The sequence below is a fragment of the Schistocerca gregaria genome, chromosome 3 (assembly GCF_023897955.1).
Source record: "Schistocerca gregaria isolate iqSchGreg1 chromosome 3, iqSchGreg1.2, whole genome shotgun sequence".
Lineage (NCBI taxonomy): Eukaryota > Metazoa > Arthropoda > Insecta > Orthoptera > Acrididae > Schistocerca > Schistocerca gregaria.
In genome coordinates, this window is record NC_064922.1 from 870,648,108 (window position 1) to 870,668,362 (window position 20,255).

General features: G+C 37.8%; 1 protein-coding gene across 1 annotated transcript in view; it reads left to right on the forward strand.

The window, feature by feature from the left end:
• LOC126354911 (uncharacterized) overlaps nt 1-20,255 on the forward strand; it is a 104,101-nt gene that overhangs the window by 68,439 nt on the left and 15,407 nt on the right. The window contains exon 5 of the mRNA XM_050004981.1: nt 6,768-7,023. Within this exon, the coding sequence (XP_049860938.1) occupies nt 6,768-7,023 (256 nt within the window). The remainder of the gene's footprint in view (nt 1-6,767; nt 7,024-20,255) is intronic.

Genomic DNA, 20,255 nt, shown 5'->3' on the forward strand with positions numbered 1-20,255 from the left:
GGTGTTGCTGTGGGGAGTCCTCTTTCCCCTATTGTCACCAATCTTTTTATGGAAGATATTGAAGATATCGCACTCAAGACTTCTTCTATTCAACCTACATGTTTTTGGAGGTAAGTGGATGATATATTCATTATTTGGCAGGATATGGAACCCTATTTTATCAGATATAAAACAATGGTCTGGTTTTCAACCCGCTGCATTTTTAATTTGCAATTTATCAGTTTCACCCGTTTACTGCCAGCTGCGGCACAATTCTTCACTTTGCAGGGGGCAGCTCTTCTGCTTCTTATGCAGTCACAGTGGCCTGGACCCAGGGTATAAAGGAGCCGCTGTTTCTGATGTTCATTCAGTTCCAGCGTGATTGTGTACTCAGCGATCGCACCTGAAGATGGAGGGCCGAAATATCGTGTAGTGAACACTATCAAATCCGGCAGCATACCCGTGAAGAGCATAAACAGACTCCTTCAGTAATTTGAAGGTGACCTCAACAGTATAGTAAACTCCATAGTGTTCCTCTGGATGCTAAACCTTGTAGATAATTTGACCAATTATCATGCTGATTCCATTAGTGCAGAAAGCTTCTGCAATGAGTCTGCTGCTAATACAAATCCCAGAAGATGATCTGCATCTAGATATATTTTAAAAAAATGGGGAAAAGATTGGATGATTAACATCTGAACTGAAGATGATGTCGTATCTCACCTCCGTATTGTTTACATCTGCCTCATAAATTGTTGCATACCATGATAAGAGAACCATCCTCAGTGTCTCTCTTCAGTGACCATGAGAGTCTTCCATAATTTTGAAGCATGTCCAGACCCATTTGACTTACAGCATAGATCATGCCAGACTGTCTACGAGCATGATGTGTGGGCCGTGTGGAAGCTGAGGCTCGGCCTGTCTCCACTTTGCTTGATGCTTTTCAGAACTACTCGGTACAGCATGACATTGCGTTCAGCATTGCGGTCTGCCATTGACCTACAGTGTGGATAATATTTTGGCCAGCTTAGATTACATTTTGGCAAGTTTGTGCCATAAATCCTAGCTGATGATGCAACAAAAGAAACTTGGATTTTGACCTACCTGTGGGAAAGTGGGTATTAATATTGGACATAAAGCATGCATTTTAGTAATAGATTTATGTGTGTGTTTGTGGGGGGGGGGGGGGGGGGGCGACATCTCTTGCCACTTGGTATGGGAGTGGGGATGGAGCCCACTCAGTTACACCACTGCCCAGCCATAAAATACATATCTTGCCTTCCTATACTTGTCCATATTACCTGTGACACATTGGACACTTGTGCATGTCTTACACCCTCCTTTGTTAATGCCTTCAGTTTGCTGCTCTTTGTGAGTCATTTCTTGTGACAGAATTATATCTTTACTCACAAAATGCATGTGTTGGTTCGCGGAGTATCGTGGTAAGTGACTTATAACCATACTATTAAGACCTTTGCATACCCCAGACATCATCATGAATGACTTGTTTCTTTGTTTTTGTTGTGGTTTTCAGACTGAATACTGGTATTATTCAGCTCTCCACACTGCTTCATCATGATACAAGCCTCTCCATATCTGAATAACTACTGCAACCCACATCCCCCCAATACTAAATTGATTATTTCTTGATGTCTTAGATTGTGCCCTATCAACCAGTCTCTTCTTTTAGTCAAGTTATGGGACAAATTTATTTTCTCCCCGGTTCTATTCACTACTTCCTCATTATCCACATTTCACTTAGGCTAATGTCCAGAAAACTGCCTTCAGAAACGACTCACTAACACTTAAATTTATATTCAATGTTAACAAATTTCTCTTCTTCAGAAATGCTTCTCTTGCCATTGCCAGTATACATTTCATATTCTCTCTACTTTAACCATCATCAGATATTTTACACCAAAAATTATTTTATAATCTAAATAGCAAAACTCATCTACTTCTTTTAGTGTCTTGTTCCTAATCTAATTTCCTCAGCATCTCCTGTTTTCATTTGACTACTACCAATTATCTTTGTTTTACTTTTGTAGAAACCGACCTCGGGGAAGATCAGTTTGGATTCCGTAGAAATGTTGGAACACGTGAGGCAATACTGACCCTACGACTTATCTTAGAAGCTAGATTAAGGAAGGGCAAATCTACGTTTCTAGCATTTGTACACTTAGAGAAAGCTTTTGACAATGTTGACTGGAATACTGTGTCTCAAATTCTAAAGGTGGCAGGTGTAAAATACAGGGAGCAAAAGGCTATTTACAATTTGTACAGAAACCAGATGGCAGTCATTCGAGTCGAGGGACATGAAAGGGATGCAGTGGTTGGGAAGGGAGTGAGACAGGGTTGTAGTCTCTCCCTGATGTTATTCAATCTGTATATTGAGCAAGCAGTAAAGGAAACAAAAGAAAAATTTGGAGTAGGTATTAAAATCCATGGAGAAGAAATAAAAACTTTGAGGTTCGCCGATGACATCATAATTCTGTCAGAGACAGCAAAGGACTTAGAAGAGCAGTTGAACAGAATGGATAGTGTCTTGAAAGGAGGATATAAGATGAACATCAACAAAAGCAAAACGAGGATAATGGACTGTAGTCGAATTAAGTCGGGTGATGCTGAGGGAATTAGATTAGGAAATGAGACGCTTAAAGTAGTAAAGGAGTTTTGCTATTTGGGGAGCAAATAACTGATGATGGTCGAAATAGAGAGGATGTCAAATGTAGACTGGCAATGGCAAGGAAAGCGTTTCTGAAGAAGAGGAATTTGTTAACATCGAGTATAGATTTAAGTGTCAGGAAGTCATTTCTGAAAGTATTTGTGTGGAGTGTAGCCATGTATGGAAGTGAAACATGTACGATAAATAGTTGGACGAGAAGAGAATAGAAGCATTCGAAATGTGGTGCTACAGAAGAATCCTGAAGATTAGATGGGTAGATCACGTAACTAATGAAGAAGTATTGAATATAATTGGGGAGAAGAGAAGTGGCACAACTTGACCAGGAGAAGGGATCGGTTGGTAGGACATGTTGTGAGGCATCAAGGGATCACAAATTTAGTATTGGAGGGTAGTGTGGAGGGTAAAAATCATAGAGGGAGACCAAGAGATGAATACACTAAGCAGATTCAGAAGGATGTAAGGTGCAGTAGGTACTGGGAGATGAAGAAGCTTGCACAGGATAGTGTGGAGAGCTGCATCAAACCAGTCTCAGGACTGAAGACCACAACAACAACGATGTTCATCTTACACTCTACTTTCAAAACACTGTCCATTCTGTTCAGCTGCTCTCCAAGCCCTTTGCTGTTGCTCTTGCTGTTGCTGACAGAATCACAATGTCATCAGCAACCTCAAAGTTTTTATTTCTTCTCCCTCAACTTCGATCCCTTCTCCAAACTTTTCTTAGGTGTCCTTTACTAACTGCTCAACGTGTACAGATTGAATAATATTGCAGAGAGGCTACAATCCTGCGTCTCTCCCATCTCAACATTGCTTTCCTTTCATGCCCTTTCACTCTTACAACTGCCCACTGTATGTAATCTTTCTCTCCCTGTATTTTACCCCTGCTACCTTCAGAATTTCAAAGAGTGTACTCCAGTTAACATTGTCAAAAGATTTCTTTGCCTCGAGAGTTCCAACATTTCTCTGGAACCCAAACCGATCTTCCCCAAGATCGACTTCTACCATTTTTCCCATTCTGTAAATAATTCATATCAGTATTTTAGGCTTTTGTATTCGATTTAGCTTGCTTCATTGGCTGCATTTTATATTTTTTTTCCCTCCAGCAATGAAGTTCAGTATCTCCTGTGATATCAAAGGATTTTTCTAGGCCTCGTCTTTTAGTCTGTTTTATGCTTTTGTTCCTTTACTATTTTCGTCTCTCAGAGATACTGATTCATCTTCTACTGTGTCCCAGTCAATCATTGCCAAATGCTCCCTTTGAATAATGCAATAATGTTTGGTTCTTTCAGTTTAACCAGGTCTTATCTCAGTTATTTCCTACCCCCTTTTTGCAAATTCTCTAGTTTCAATCTACAGTTCACAACCAATAAATCATTTTCAGAGTCTGCATCTGCTCTTGGAAATGTCTTACTGTTTAAAATCTGTTTCTGAAATTTCTTATGATTATGTATCAGCCCGAAACTTTCCTATGTCTCTTCCACATATACAATCTTGTTTCATGATTCTTAAACCAAGTGTTTGTGATGATTCAATTATGCTTTGTGCAAGATTATTTCAGGTGCTCCATATTTCATTCCTTTCCCCCAGACCACATTCTCCTACTAATTTTCCCCTTCTCTTCTTCTTCCTTTTACGGTGTCCCAGTCATCCATTGTAATTAAATTTTCCTCTCCCTTCACTATCTGAATAACTTACTTTGTCTCATCAGAAATTCTTTCAATCTTTTCATCACCTACGGAGCTGGTAGGCATATAAAATTGTATCACTGTTTTGGGTATTGGTTTCATGTTATCTTGGTTATGATAATGCATTAACAATGCTGTTTATGTAGCTTACCCACATTCTTATTTTCTTACTCATTAATAAACCTAGTCTTGCATACCCCTACTTCATTTTCTTGTATTTAAATCCACTTCAACCTATCGACTTCCCTTTTTAAATTTTCTAACCTACCTACCTGAATGATGGTTGTAACATTCCTCTCTAAGATCTCTAGAAAGCATTTTGTTTTTCGTAATGGTGACATCCTCCTGAGTAGTCCTTGCCTAGAGATCTTAATGTGGGTCTATTTTACCTCTGGAATATTTTACCCAAGAGGATGCCATCATCATTGAACTATACCATAGAGTTATATCCATCGGAAAAGTGAAGGCTGTAGTTTTCCATTGCTTTCAGTCATTTACAATAGCAGCACAGCAAGGCCATGTTGGCTGATGTTACAAGGTCAAATCAGTCATCTAGACTGTTGTCCCATGACTGCTCCTCTGTGTGAACCATAAGTTTGTCAGGGCTCTCCACATGTACTCCTCCATTGTTCTTGTACCTATGGTACTGTTATCTGTTTTGTTGAGCAATGCAAGGCCCCCACCACCCCCACCACCACCACCTCTTTATTGTCTGTAGTTCATGTACATGTGGTCCTCAAATTTTACATTCTGTGTGTCCGTGAATTTCTTCTGCTAAACTGAGTGAGTTATTTCTTCTGCTAAACTGAGTGAGTTAGAATGATCTCAGTAGCATAAAAGCACCTTAAAATTTGTTTTGTGTGAATTTTACTGTTAAATAAAGTTGTGTCCTGTAAATAGAAACTGTTTAGTGGTGAACTAAAAACTTTGGGTTATTTCTATTTTGTTGCTTTTGTGTTCAGCAGTGTTTTCTTGCATTTCCTCTCCTACATCCCATTAAAGGTCAGCGATTACAGTTACAGTACTAAAATTGCGAAACTTAAGTAATAGGCCATAGTTTCTTTTATTTTAATGCTGTAGTAGCGGCTTTCTTCCATAAATATTGAAGTAGTGCAACAGTGTCGTCAGATTGCCTTTTCAAGAGAAGAATCAACAATGTTTCTCATGTTTTAGGGGTAATATATGGAACATGAAAAGTACAATTGTTTCAGGGGTTGTAATTAGGATTTAGTGAGGATTAGCAAAGTGAAATAGGAAGTGAGACTACTGGATAGTCAGCTGTAGAGTAATAACAATATCTTCATTGAATTGAATGATTATAGTTAGAAATATTAGGACATACCAGTAAACCACAGAGTTGGATAGTGTGTGGTGTGCAGTGACAATTAGTTCTTTTTCAGTTTAGAAAAAAATAGTAAGAAGTTTGTTTATTCATAGGCCAGGATAGTGCTAAAAAATAACCGGAACAGTGTATAAATAAACTAAGAAATAAATAAAATAATCGAAGGAGGTAAAAATGTTACTGTAAAAATACCTAAAATATTTGAAATCTGATCCCATGGCAGACTGAATGTGATAACAAGCTACAGAAAAAGAAATCAGAATTTTGTGTATTGGAGGAACAAGTGTGAAGAAAAATGGTTGAAATTTGGCAGCCAGTTTCAACTATTTATAGCTAAATACACTTCATCAATCCCTAGGGAAGAAGATAGGAAAAGTAGTAGAAGTTGCAGGAAAATGTCTGTTCAATTATTCTGATCCTGAGTAATGTTCACTTTTATTAAAGACATAAATTTAATAGCATTAAAGACCATGGACCATGAAACTTAAGACATTGAATCTATTCATTCCCAACTGTAATGAATGCAATCAATTATCTGACATCTGCCTATTAGACTGAGATGGTTAAATGGTTAAGGTAATCAACTGCTCAAAACCTTATCCCAACTATCCATAGTTATGTATTCTCTGATACGCTAAATTAAGACAAAAGGCAGGACGGTTTCTGTGGAAAGGTCATGGCTGTTTTTTTTTTTTTGCGTGAGCCTATGTTTCACTCTAATTTCTTCTTAGCCATTCCTCCACCTCAGTTTCCAGTTAGACACACACAGTAGTTCCCTGTGTGCCTCTGAAGGGGGCAATTTGGTGCTTGCATTACTCTAATGTTTCACTTACACTTTTAGGTTTTTAAAGACACTTCACTGGTGTTCATACTGCTTTTCCGTTTTTTGTATCTGAACGAGCTCACATTCTCTATTGTGGATGCAAGTACTGTTGGTGTTATACCATGTAAAATGGAGATGTATTATTACTTATTGATTATAAATGTATTTTAAAATAAATATTTACTCTTTGTAATCAATTAATATTTAATAGCGGTATACATTGTGTTTATTTCAGTTTGCATTAAATTTCAGCTGAGTGGCACTTTTTGCTTGGAAAATCTCTTCGTCGATTGAGGAGATTAAATGCATTTAATGAAATTCCGGACAAAAGGGAATTAAAAGCATTAGAAAAAGCTGTTGAAATGTCACAATGCTCCGGATATTGTGTGTTTTTGGCACAGACCTATAGAGAGACTGCTTTCAGAGTTTACTCACTACACAAAAATGATCTTTCTCCCTTCAAGCAAACATTAGACAGCATGAATGAGAAAGCAACTGAATATTACAGGTATTTAATACATTTGATTTGCTATTTATTTTCAATAGGTGCTCCAGAGCTGTAATGTGTTTTCTGAGTCATATGGGAAGACTTACAAACAGCTGCTAGGTGATTTTCTTTATTGAGCTACTCCTTTTGGTCTATGATATCTCCATCAGGTCACAAGGTGATGTTTTCTGGCTTGACGATTATTTTGTTCGACACATCTAGTAGCACAATAGAGAGATTCCCTTAGCAGCTGTCAAGGTATTTCCAGACATAACTTTCAATACATTTAGTAGAATTTGTAATTTTTCTAGTAAGACACTTGAAAGTCTCATGGACATGTAGCTAAATGGATTATTTGATTTGGATGAATTTTCACTGTCGTAATGTGACATCATTATCAGCTTACTACTGCCAACAAACGTCATCTGCCAGATGGTGCGCTATAGGTACTCTCCGCGCTTCCTTGCTGGTGCACTTGAATGGATATCTCCTGGGCCAAGTGTTGAGTGGGCGATGCTCTGGTCATGATGGATCACTTCCAGGAATCAAGTGGTGAACCTCACCCTGCCTTCATCATCCCCAGTGTGTTTGGAGCAGCTTCAGTGCCAGGAAACACATTTGGAAGCTAGTAATAGAAATGCTCTAAATGCAGCAAAGGCAGAATAACCAGCAGGACACAGGTGAAGCTCAGACAAGAGGTTGAAGGGAATAAGCCACCGCAACCAGCACATTGAACGTTCATTGCACGGGCTAGGAGTGGGGAGAGCGAGAAAGCAGATTTGTGTAGCACACTCTCTAGCTCACGATGTCAGTTGTCAGGAGTAGCTTGATGATTGTGGCACATTATGCTGTGGAAAAGTTGTTCAAAAGTGGCCAATCCGTCTGAACGAATGCGTGAGAGATTTTCGAGGATTTGCATTATTGATTGTATTGTTTTTCTACAAGGAGAACTGATTATATTCCATATTCTTAAGTATATGCTTTGAAAATATTAACTTTATTTTCCCTAATGTAATGGTATTTGGAAGATATGCAGTTTTCGTGATTTTAAAAATCAAAGAATTCTGATTATTGTCTTAGTTTTCTTTTGTATTTGAGTTTTGACACTCAGTTGTTATGGTCATTGCTGTTTCTTGGTTTATTGCTGTATTGTGGTTTTGAGTGGCTTCCATTCAACAGTAGTTTGTGATAGGTAGCTTGTGAATATTAGCCTTTTATTTATTTGTTCGAATAACCCTTTTGGAGGGTACAATAAATCAACTTTGATTTATTTTTGTTGAGCTTAATTTTCATTGTTCCCAGACTTCCTTCATCCTCCGTGTCTTTTGTTTTCATCTTGGGTCCATTTCCCACCATTTGCAAACTTCTTTCTTTCCTGAAATCTTGCCGTCTGTCTTGCTTCTCTAAATACAGTTACATTGTGTATTATGTCCATTCTAATTCCAGTGGTTTTTCATATATTTGTCAAATTCAGTGAACCATGTGGGTTTCGATTTATAAGTGGTTAGTAAGTTGAAATATCTGCCTAGTTAGTCTGTTGTTATCCATTCGTTGTATGAACTGATAGAACTGCAGCCTTCTTTTCCTCATTACATCTGCTAGCTTTTCCATTTCCAAATAGAGCTCATCTATTTCATCTACTATTACTTTACGATTCCAGTATTTAACTTGAAATTCTTCTTTCAACTTTTTCCAGTTTTTCAAGATTCCCAAGTCTTGTGAGTTTTAAGGTGTTTGTTTTTTTTTTTTTTTTTTTTTTTTTTTTTTTTTTTTTTTTTTTCCTCTGTTCACAGTGTTTCAGGCATTGCAACTGTTTGATAGTGTCTTAGTTTTACATGTTCCATGACAAAGGTATTATGAAACTTTGTAACAAATTAAAACTGTGTGCCAAACTGGCAAAGAACCCCTTGAGGCCGAGGCTGCATGTTCAGTTTTTAGTAAGGCTCATTTGAAAGTGTTGTGTTAACAGTTATGATAGAAAAAATATTAGCTGCTAATGACTCACTATGTGCAACAGGAGGGAACATCACATTTTGGACATCGTTGTCATTCAAGAAACTTTCAAAAGAAACCGTTAATTTGCACCATGAAAATGGCGCACCACAGTGATAAAAAAAGGTTCGTACCATCAAGATCATAGGGAACACCTTGAGAGTTGCAAACTGTGCTGGGTGTTCAGCTACATATCCACTCTTAAAGAATGCATGTAGGATTGTATTGGTGTAACAGGGTGATTAGAACTGATGGAATGTGATGGCATGCAACCGAATGCGAAACAATGTTTCATGGAGCTTATCGTGAAATTGAGTACCCTGTAAGGCATAGCTGCAGGTAGTGCGATAATATGTTTTATAGGCATGGAAAAAGCAGACATCCATGGGCTGAATTTGTTCAGTGATTCCACTTGGTATGAAGTGCAATGTCACACACTTCAGGAGGGATGGTGTGCTCTAAAGGCATGCGGTTTTTGTTTGTAGACCAGGTATCAAACAAAAGAAAGTTATTTTGACCAACTGTACACCAAAAGAAGTGCTCGTACCATAGTTATAGTTCTCTTACACCCATTTTCCTGACTTGCTTGCTGTGATGTAAATATTCCCCACTGTCCTTGTAAGATCACACACACTAGAAAGAATCGTAAGGGGCAGAGCATCTCCAACTTCTCACAGCACAATAAATAACATTCCATCCAATTCACCATTCTTAGTTGGTCTTCTTACAACTCTCTTGGTACCTCTAATTTCCAGAATTTTTTTCTTATGCATTTCCTCTTAAAATCCCGGTTGGTTGGAGTTGAAAACAAATTTACTGAATGGTGGGATAAGTTTGTTTACTCTCATCAACAAAGTTTTGGAACGATTCTGAAGAATGCTGTGCACCATCGAGTTGAGTAAGTGTTTGAAATTTCGTTATCTCTTTAAATTATGTTGCACTGTTTAAAGTTATGTAACCATTCTCTGCTTCCCTTTCAATAATTCTAATTCGTGTCGTACACAGTTGATGTGTGTACTGTAGTAGGGCACTGTCATGCACATCCTGTAAATTTTATTGAGCATCCTTGGAATATGTAAACACCAGTTTTTGCATCAAGTGCGCCTTGTCCTCACTTGAATATCCGTCGTTTTTATTATGCACTACGTGGTCATATTGCTGGATCTTTTTCGAAATCTGTTCACAATTTACACGCACATACACACACACACACACACACACACATACACACACTACGCTGTGAATGATCTTCCATGTACATAATATGTTAAGCATATATTGTCATCATTGCGCTCCTCATGTGCATTGTCCACCCAATTAAGTGTATACAACACTACAAATTCCACTAACTCATCTTGCCAAAATGCTAATATTTCCTCTGCCACTTCTTTATCACTCTGAGAAATTCCTTGGGTTCCTTTCTGACTAAATGCCAACTTTGACAACCGTTGTTATAGCTATACTGCAGTGTTTGCTTTGTTTGTTGTTGACATCACTCTGCTTTGTGCCAACACCCCTAGCACAGTTGTGAGTTACTTGTCAGCTCAGCTACACTCTGTAATCTCATGCAGTGCTCACAGTTGGGATACTTCCAGTCCTGTCCCTTTTTGCCATTAGCAGCCAACATTGTGGTTGATTGGTAGGCAATATGTAGGGTATTTAATGCCATAAACATCATTGACCTTTTGCAACCTCGCATTCAAGGGGTTCTTTGGTAGTCCTGCATATTCCTTTCACCTTTCAGCCTTTCCTTTCTTTGCTTAGTACTTGCCTTCCATCCAAACTCTTAATATACATAAAGCTGCTTCATTTTTTGACAGATGTTTCTTTAATTATTGTATAGATGGCATTTATCGTCCCTATAGTCAAGCGTAATTCTACAGCTTTACGTTTCTTTTCTAACCATTCCTACTTTGCACAGTATGTCACCTTGCACAGTGTATCAGTCTTATTTTTTAGTTGTCTGTATTCCCTTTTCTCTCTTTGATTTGCTGTGTTTTATATTTCCCCCTTTCACCAATGAAATTCAATAAATTGCTTTTTATCAAGGGACTCTGCTTCTGTGTACATATAATCCTGATGTGCCATAATTTGTGATTGTACATTTGCGGGCTGTGTACTTCAGTCCTCAGGCGTTCTTGAATAGCCTTAGACCAGTATCTGTCTAGAAAAAATTTTTCAAATTGTGCCAGGCTATGGCAGTTTTCTATGACTTCATTTGCCCGCATCAAGTGAGACTCATCTTTCGCCCTCCTTCCAAAATTTCATCACTGCTGGGATCCATTAAAGACGATCTGGGCCTGCGTAAACCAGGTGTTTACAAAATTCGTTGTGAATGCGGCAAATCGTATATAGGGCAAACAACATGAACTGTGCAGGAACGCATTGTGGAACACCAATGGCATACTCGCCTTCTCCAACCCACCAAATCCGCAATCGCCGAACATTATATTTCCACAGACCATTCCCTGAATTACAACAACACAAAAATTTTGGCCCATACATCAAACTTTTGGAGCTCGATTATCAATGAATCTGTGGAAATAAGATTGTCTGACAACGAGACTCTCATCAATCGAGATAGCGGTTATCAGCTGAACTCTGCTTGAAATCCTGTTATAGAGAAACTTCGTAGTCGACATAGTTATCTGCATAAAGATGGAAATCGACCTGACACCGATACGCCAGGCTTTCACAGTGGAGGGCGCGAGGCGTAGCGCACGGAGCCGTTTTGAACGCGCACGCTGAGCAACGCATGCGCAATGTCACCTCAGAAGGCTATAAATAGCGGAGCTCAGCGCGTACTTGCCAGTACTACTACAGTGGCGCTCATCTGAAGATGGCCAGAAGACTCTGCGCCAAAATATCGTGGCAGGAAGTTACTAATATCCGGCAGTTCTCCCGTGTTTTTATGGAACACATATAATCCTCTTTGCTGCTTTCGCTATTTCATCTCTCAAAGCTATCTATTCTTATCCTATATATTCCTTTCCCCTTTTTGAGTCAATTACAGCCTAATGCTCCCATTGAAACTCTTATTGGTCTATAGTTCTTTCAGTTTATTCAGGCTCCATTTCCTAATTTCTTAGGTTGTAATCTGCAATTCCTAACCAACAAAATATGGTCAAAGTTCACTTCTGTCTCTGTAAATATTCTGCAATTTAGCAACTGATTTGGAAATTTCTTTTGTACCTTTATGTAATGTGTCTGATATCTTCTGGTGTCTTCATGTGTCTTTCACATATATGCCCTTGTTTCATGATTCTTAATTTTAAGTGTTGGCAACGATTAAATGTTGCTCTGTGCAAAACTGTACCAGATTGAGTCTCCTTTTATTCCTTTTCCCTGGTTCTTGTTCTCTTGATGTTCTTCCTTCTCTTGCTTTTGCCACTATCGAATTCGAGTCCCACATCACAGTTAAATTTTAATTTTGCTTAATGATGTGAATAATTTCTATTATCTCATGATATATACTTTCAACCTCTTAATCATATGCGAAGCTAGTAGGCATATAAACTTTGTACCATAATGTTACTTGTATATTATTCAAATGGATAAGCTTAAATACTATGCAGTGTCATAAAAAAAATCAGATTATTGCTGATGAAAAGTCATTCTGATTTGGAAAGATTTATAAGAAGTTTGCTTCTTCATTTCCAAAAGTTAGAGAATGAGTGCTGTGGTGCTTTTCATGATGGTCGATGTAAAGGATGTTCCAAAACTACAGTAACAGATAAATTCAGTAACATGCACAATGTCATACTGATGATTGGCAAGTAAATTTTATGTGAAATAGCTCTGATGCTTATACATATTAGAAACAAGGGTACTGTAAATTATGCATGAAGAACTAAAAAAAAGCTTTGTTCTATTTAAGTGTGGCAAAAGCAGTTTCTAGATAATGATTTGATGATTTAAGCAATAATCTGATTGAATTTGTATGTCGAGTTGTCATTATGGATGAGACATGGGTTCAACATTTTGCCCCAGAAACAAAATATCAATCAAGGGAAGTGAGTGGAAACTGTTACGACCTTTTGCAGAAAACACAGTTTGTCGCCCAGAAAACTGTCTTCTGAGATACAAAAGAAAATTTTGGTATCTATTACTGAGCAAAGGGTCAAATTTTAACTGGTAACTGATAAACATTACACATTTGTTCGATTCAACTGGATGAAGAATACTTGAGAAGTGACCTGGAATGGAAAAGAAAAAGAACTTCTTTTTATTAGAAGAAAGTATTGGCCACAAAAGCTGGTTTGAAAAAACAGAGATGTAAGCAGAAATTGTCGGAACATCCACACTATTCACCAGATATGGCAGTCTCTGACTTTCATAGATATTTGTGATTGTAAAACATTTCATGGCAGTGGGGATGCTGTGACAACTGCAGAAGGACCTGTCGGCAGAGACATTTTCATATTGGTGCCAGACTTTTACTATGGTTCGTGCCAATAATCTTTGATATGTTACCACTGTCTTCACTGGTGTTCCCTCATCCACCACTACCACAGAATTATCGATGTAGTGCCTCAGCAAATAAAAACCATATTCTGTTTGTCTGTATGGCTTCTGTATTTTCTCTGTCTTGACTTTGATATGCATTTACTTCCTACATAAGCTGAAGCAGTTGAAGCTGGTACCAACACTCCAAATGCTGTCTGCAGTAGGTTCTCTGGGACATGCTGAATAGCGATATGCTATCTGAAATCATATTTTCAGGTGCAATGTGCTCTTCAAATGCTGAATATGATGAAAAAGCATCTTGGTGTGACATTGTGCTATTTGCGTTCTTTTTTCCATGTTTGGATCCCTGAAGTTTCTATGTGGTGTTTCCCGTGTTTCTGGTGGTTTCTGTTCCTCTTTGACAGCTTACCCTTGTCACTCAATGTTTCAATACTGCTACTGGGTATTATTGCATTATTGTCATATTTTCATTTCAAGCAAGTACTTTCATTGCTACTGAGAGTGTAGTTTTGTCATTGACATGCATTCTGTGACCTCTCAGGTGCTTTTTTTCTTCATAACTTACTTACACGAACTTGGTTTATAATTGCAAATTATGGATTCACAGGAATTTTTTTGAAACTGGGTCTTAGTCATAAACAAAAATTTGTTGGAGACACACATTCAAAGAGTTGATATTCTTCAAAATATTGCCCACCAGCCTCAGTACACCAGTCAGTGATTTTTCCAGTCTTCATATGTGTCCCAAAATTTGCTAAAAATGAACAGAAAATGATTTGAATCTGTTTTCAAATATTTCAACAATATTCAACAAATCATTACAGTGTTCCTTCTTTCATCTAAACAGAATACTCACCATGCACTGTACCTTTCACATTGTTAGATAATCAGACACAATCCAATACAAAGTGATTTTTTTTTTTAATTTAAACTCTTGCATTATCATGCACACACTCAATGGCCTTCCCATATTGGATATACAGGTTGTCACCCAATCACTGAAGTCAGACAGTGCCGGGACTCGTTAGTACTCAAATGGGGGACCGCCTGGGAACACAGGGTGCTGTCAGTTCAAGGCCACACATCACCAAAGTGGTACCTGCTTGAAAGACTTGCACCAGGCCATCAAATTATACAGGATTATTATCAACACTATACTAAATATCATGGTTTGAAAGTTCTCGTCATTGGTTTGGGTCGGTGTCAGACGTCCAACACTTTGTTAATCTTAGACATCTTCGGGCCTTTTTCATGAAACTCAAAAACACACTTTATGGGCATGCCTTTACTTTTGTGAGTTTGTTGGACCCTACAACAAATTAATGGTGGCAAAGAGTCTTGCTATGAGACATGAGAACTAAACACAGTTTTGCTTCGGGAACAATCTACACACCCCAAAAATGTGGAGGTAACAGAGCTGTGTCACCTACCTTGTGTGACATCACCCATCACTCGGATTACATTGCACTTGACCCTTCATTTTCATATAAACTACACACACACACACACACACACACACACACACACACACACACACACACACACACACACACACACACACACACACACACGTGCATTTTCAAGAGTACCTGCGTATTGGTTGATTTTTCTGGAGATGTGCTCATAGAATTTGACTAGTATATCACTATGTGATGTGGTACACAATGCTTCTCTTATAGTGTGTGCCCCTGGAGACGGGTTGAGTTTTGTGGCCCAACACTCTGTACCATAAAAAGCAACTGGCCTTGCCACTGTGTGGTGTATCTTTGATTTTAGGCAGATAGGCATCTTCTTATCACAAAGAAATCTCTGAATTGCATCTGGGTTGCTTTTATTCTTGCTCACACACCCTTAGTAACACAGCCATCACTCTGTAGTTGAGAATCCAGGTATTGAAATACTGCCACCTGTCTAAGAAGAGCTCTGTATATAGTTCCGAGAGATGGAATCATTTTGAGGTATTCAGTCTTGTGGGTGTTCAAACAGAGACCAAATTTGCAGACAATCATACCATGTTTGGACCAAATTTCCTGCTATCTTCCATGAACATAATATAAAGCATTATTTATGATGCACACATCTAAAATTTGTGTGTTAATGGTAGCTATTATGGTAACAAAGAGCAGCAGAGACAGAGCCAAGCACTGTCACAGGGAAACTGTCCATCGGTCCTGCATAGCTTCACACCCATCAGGTTGTGGTGGTGGTGGGGTATAGCATTTTTACCTTCCTCCTGTAAGTCTCTGAAACTCAATGGTTGCATAGGACATACAAAATCATCTGATACGGGTCTCGATCAAATGCCTTTTCAAGATCAAGAAAGGCAAGGTGTTGTGACCACCTTTCTTGCAAAATTTCCCCTTGAGCTGGTTTGCAGCAAAAATTATGTCTTTTGTACCACATCCCTTTACAAACACACACCGATTTATTAAGAGCTGGACTACGCACCACAGTCTGTCGTCAAATCTTCATAGTGTAGTAGACTAGCCAGATTGGTTGGTAGTTGGTACGTTCAGCAGGGTTGCCAGTGTCCTTAAAAATAAGTACTGTGATACTGTTGGATTGGTGTATAAGTTCGTAGCATTTTACCATAAGTTTAATAAACACAGCAGATACACATTATGAAGACTTTAGTCATCAATAATATATTCTCCTTCACTATTTACAACAGTTTGCCAGTGATGGTGCAACTTATCAGTTCTGCAACTGTAGATATCACATCATTTTGAGATGAAGAACGTAGTCGAGCCATGTTCAGATCATTTTCTTCCAGAAAGGAAGTTCCTTGAAGGTTGTTCGATAGAGAGGCGAAAAGTGAAAATCTGAGAATGCAAGATCATATGAATAAGATGGGTTAAGAATGACTTCCCAACCCAACTCCTATATAGCATTTTTTATCAGTCTAGCAGAATATGAGCAAGTATTATCCTAGAGCAGCATCACTTCATGCAGTCATGGTCAGTGTTGTTCATAATCCAATTTATGGCGAGCAAGCAGAGATGCTTCTATGGCCAACAGCTGGTTTTTGTGATTTTGAGTTAGAACATGTGGTACCTGATTTTGAGTTAGAACATGTGTTACCCATACTTTTGAACATTCCCTGATGCATGCAAATGTGACACAAGTGGAATGATCTAAGTTCATCACGTTTTCCAGTTCTCGAGTACACTGACATGGATCATTGTGGATTAATTGTGTGAAATTATCTTCGTTAGATGCCAAAGGCCTTTCTGAAAATGGAGAGTCAGTAAATGTCGAAACAATCCTGCTTAAAATGAGAAAACAATTTTGTTGCCATGCTATGTCCAATGCATTATCTTCGTACATGGCACAAATGTTTCTGGCTGCCTCCGTTCGTGTTACCCCTTTTATTGGACTCGAACAGAAGGATATGTCAGAAAAGTGTTCTGATTTCTTCACTTGGCACACCATTTTATAGCGTTCACAAGCTCCCTTCACCACATTTATTAAAAACTGCCATAAATTCAAGAACATTGACATTAATAAATTCTGTTTAGAGCAGCATCTAGAAGCATGTGCAACAGAAGTAGAGTTCCACAACAGATCCTATATAATAGTAACTATTTACCGAGCACCTGCAGGAAATTATAATCTATTCATAAATCATCTAGAAGCTCTTTTGGGTTATTTAACAGTAAGAAACAAAGAAATTTTGATTGCTGGTGACTTTAATACAGATTTTCTAATTCAATCTTCCAGTAAACATTTATTGCAGTTAGTAATGTTGTCTTTCAATCTAACTCACACTGTAAACTTTCCAACTAGGATCACTAAATCCTCAAGGACAGCCATTGATAACATTTTTATAGACAAATCAAAGGAACAAAATCATATCATAAAACCAGTAATAAATGGACTATCAGATCATGACATGCAGCTCCTTGCTTTAGATGTAAATTAAGTTACTCAAATTAAACAGAAGTCTATAATAAAACCATGGATCACACAAAGAATAAAGATTTCCTGTAAGACAAAAAGGAAAATGTATCTATCGACCAAGAATAGCTCCAATGCTGATGATTTAGCTAAATACAAGGAATACTGTAAAATATTAAAAAAAAAGTAATTCAGACATCTAAACAAATACACTACGAGAAGAAGATAGCAATGTCAGGGAACAAAATAAAAACAATATGGGATATAGTGAAAGAGGAGACTGGTAGAACCAGAGAGGAACAGGAGCAAATAGCACTAAGGGCAGATGACACATTAGTAACCGATGGGCATAGTGTGGCAAATCTATTTAACAAGTACTTTATATCCGTTACTGATAGAATGGGATTGTCAGGATCAGTAAATAATGCCCTTGAATATCTGGAACTAGCCTTTACAAATAGCTTTAGGAACATGAATATGTCACTCACATCACCAAAAGAAATAACTTCCATAATAAAATCTATAAAAACAAAGCATTCTAGTGGTTACGATGAAATATCAACAAAGTTAATTAATTACTTGTGTAACCAGTCAATTATAACTGGGACATTTCCTCACTGGCTGAAATATGCAGATGTTAAGCCTCTATTCAAGAAAGGGGATAAAGAGATGTCATCAAACTACAGACCAATTTCACTTTTGCCAGCATTCTCAAAAATTTTAGAAAAAGTAATCTACAGGCAGCTTCTCAACCATCTGACCACAAATAACATATTATCAAGAACACAGTTTGGATTTCTGAAGGGTTCTGATTTCGAAAAGGCTATTTAAACCTACACTGAAAATGTACTTAATTCATTAAATAACAAGTTACAGCAGGTATTTTCTGTGATTTGTCAAAGGCATTCGATAGTGTAAACCACAACATCCTTTTAAATAAATTAGAATTCTATGGTGTCACAGGCAGTGCTGCAAAATGGTTCAAGTCATACCTCGCTAACAGGAAACAAAGTTGTCAGTGCAAGGGAGTAATAAATTAAGTCATCATCAGAATGGGAAGAAATTACATGTGGTGTCCCACAAGGATCCATCTTAGAGCCATTGCTTTTTCTTGTGTACATTAATGATCTCTCATCAGTTACACTGCCAGAAGCAGAGTTCGTTTTGTTCGCAGATGACACAAGTATTGCAATAAATAGTATGACGAGTGTAGTTCTAGAAAGATCTGCTAATGATGTTTTTATGGATATTAATAAATGCTTTAAAGCCAACTCACTGACATTAAACTTCGAAAAGACTCACTATATGCAATTCAGAACCTGTAAGAGGTTTCCACCCAGCATATGCATAAAGTATGAAGAAGAGCAGATAGAAGAGGTTGACAGCCTTAAATTCCTGGGATTACAACTTGATAATAAATTCAGTTGGGAGGAGCACACCACAGAACTGCAGAAACACCTTAACACATCTGTATTTGCAATTCGAGTGTTAGCAGACATAGGTGACATAAAAGTGAAAAAGCTTGCATACTTTGCCTACTTTCATTCCATAATGTCATATGGTATAATATTTTGGGGTAACTCTTTAAGTCAAACAAAAGTTTTCAGAGTCCAGAAGTGTGTAATACGTATTATTTGTGGAGTAAACTCATGGACGTCTTGTAGAAACCTCTTCAAAGAACTGGGTATACTAACTACTGCCTCTCAGTATATTTACTCCTTAATGAAATTTGTCCTAAATAATATATCTCTTTTTCCAACAAACAGCTCAGTTCATACATACAATACCAGGAGCAAAAATGATCTGCACAAGGACTTAAAAGCACTTACTTTAGTTCAAAAAGGGGTCCTCTACTCAGGATCACTCATCTTCAATAATTTGCCAGCAAACATAAAAAATTTAGTTGCAAATAGAGATTAGTTTAAAAGGAGCCTGAAAGACTTACTAGTGGCCAACTCCTTCTGCTCCATTGATGAATGTTTCAATAGAAACAAATGATGTGTTGTATATATTTATACTATTAGTATTGTTATTTCAGCTTAAAAAAAATAAGAAATAAAAAAGAGGTGACATGTTCCACATCCACGAGGATCTCCTCAACATGGATCTATGGAACGAAAAACTAATCTAATCTCTAAATGACAATATGGTAACTGAAATAGCTACAGTGAACTATAAAATAAAAAATTACAATCTATAAATAAACCCATAGCAATCATAATAGCAACATGCAAAACAAAAAAGCTATGACCGTATGCACCAACCTAATAGATTACCAATTGATGGATGTAAAACTGTCAAGTTTCCTAATTTTCCACATGCTTACAGGAAGCTCCTGTAGCCTGGAGCCTTCCTGTTTGTTACGTGATAAATGATAGCTTTGACTTCATCTGTTGTGACACCTGAAACTGTGACATTACTTTTTGGTATTGATGGGTGAGAGAACTTGATATCAGTCACTTGAAACGCTCACACCAATGTTGCGGAATCATCTTGCCACAGAAGATTTTCACTTTTTATACACCTGTAGCATTCTATATCTAGACCTGCTCTACATGTTTGGGACCGTTTGCAGATGATTTTGTCCTCTTCATTAATTGTTTCCTGGTTTCGATGGTGATTTGGTGTGGCCTCCAGAAGAGCTAGTTTTGCCTCCTGCTTGGTGGCTTTGTAGTCTGAAGGTTATCCTCATTATGGGAAGTTTGTAACTGTTTAAAAGTGGTTTTTATGCAGTTTTATTTTTTCTGTCCTTAACCATGCCTATTAATTAGTTCTGCACATACCTAGCTGTGTTACACAAAGGGCAAGGGCAACTTGAACTATACAAGATAGCATAGTTGTTAAAAAGTGGCTAAGTGTGAACAGCCTCTTGGAGCTTAGTGGATAGTAATGGCTGT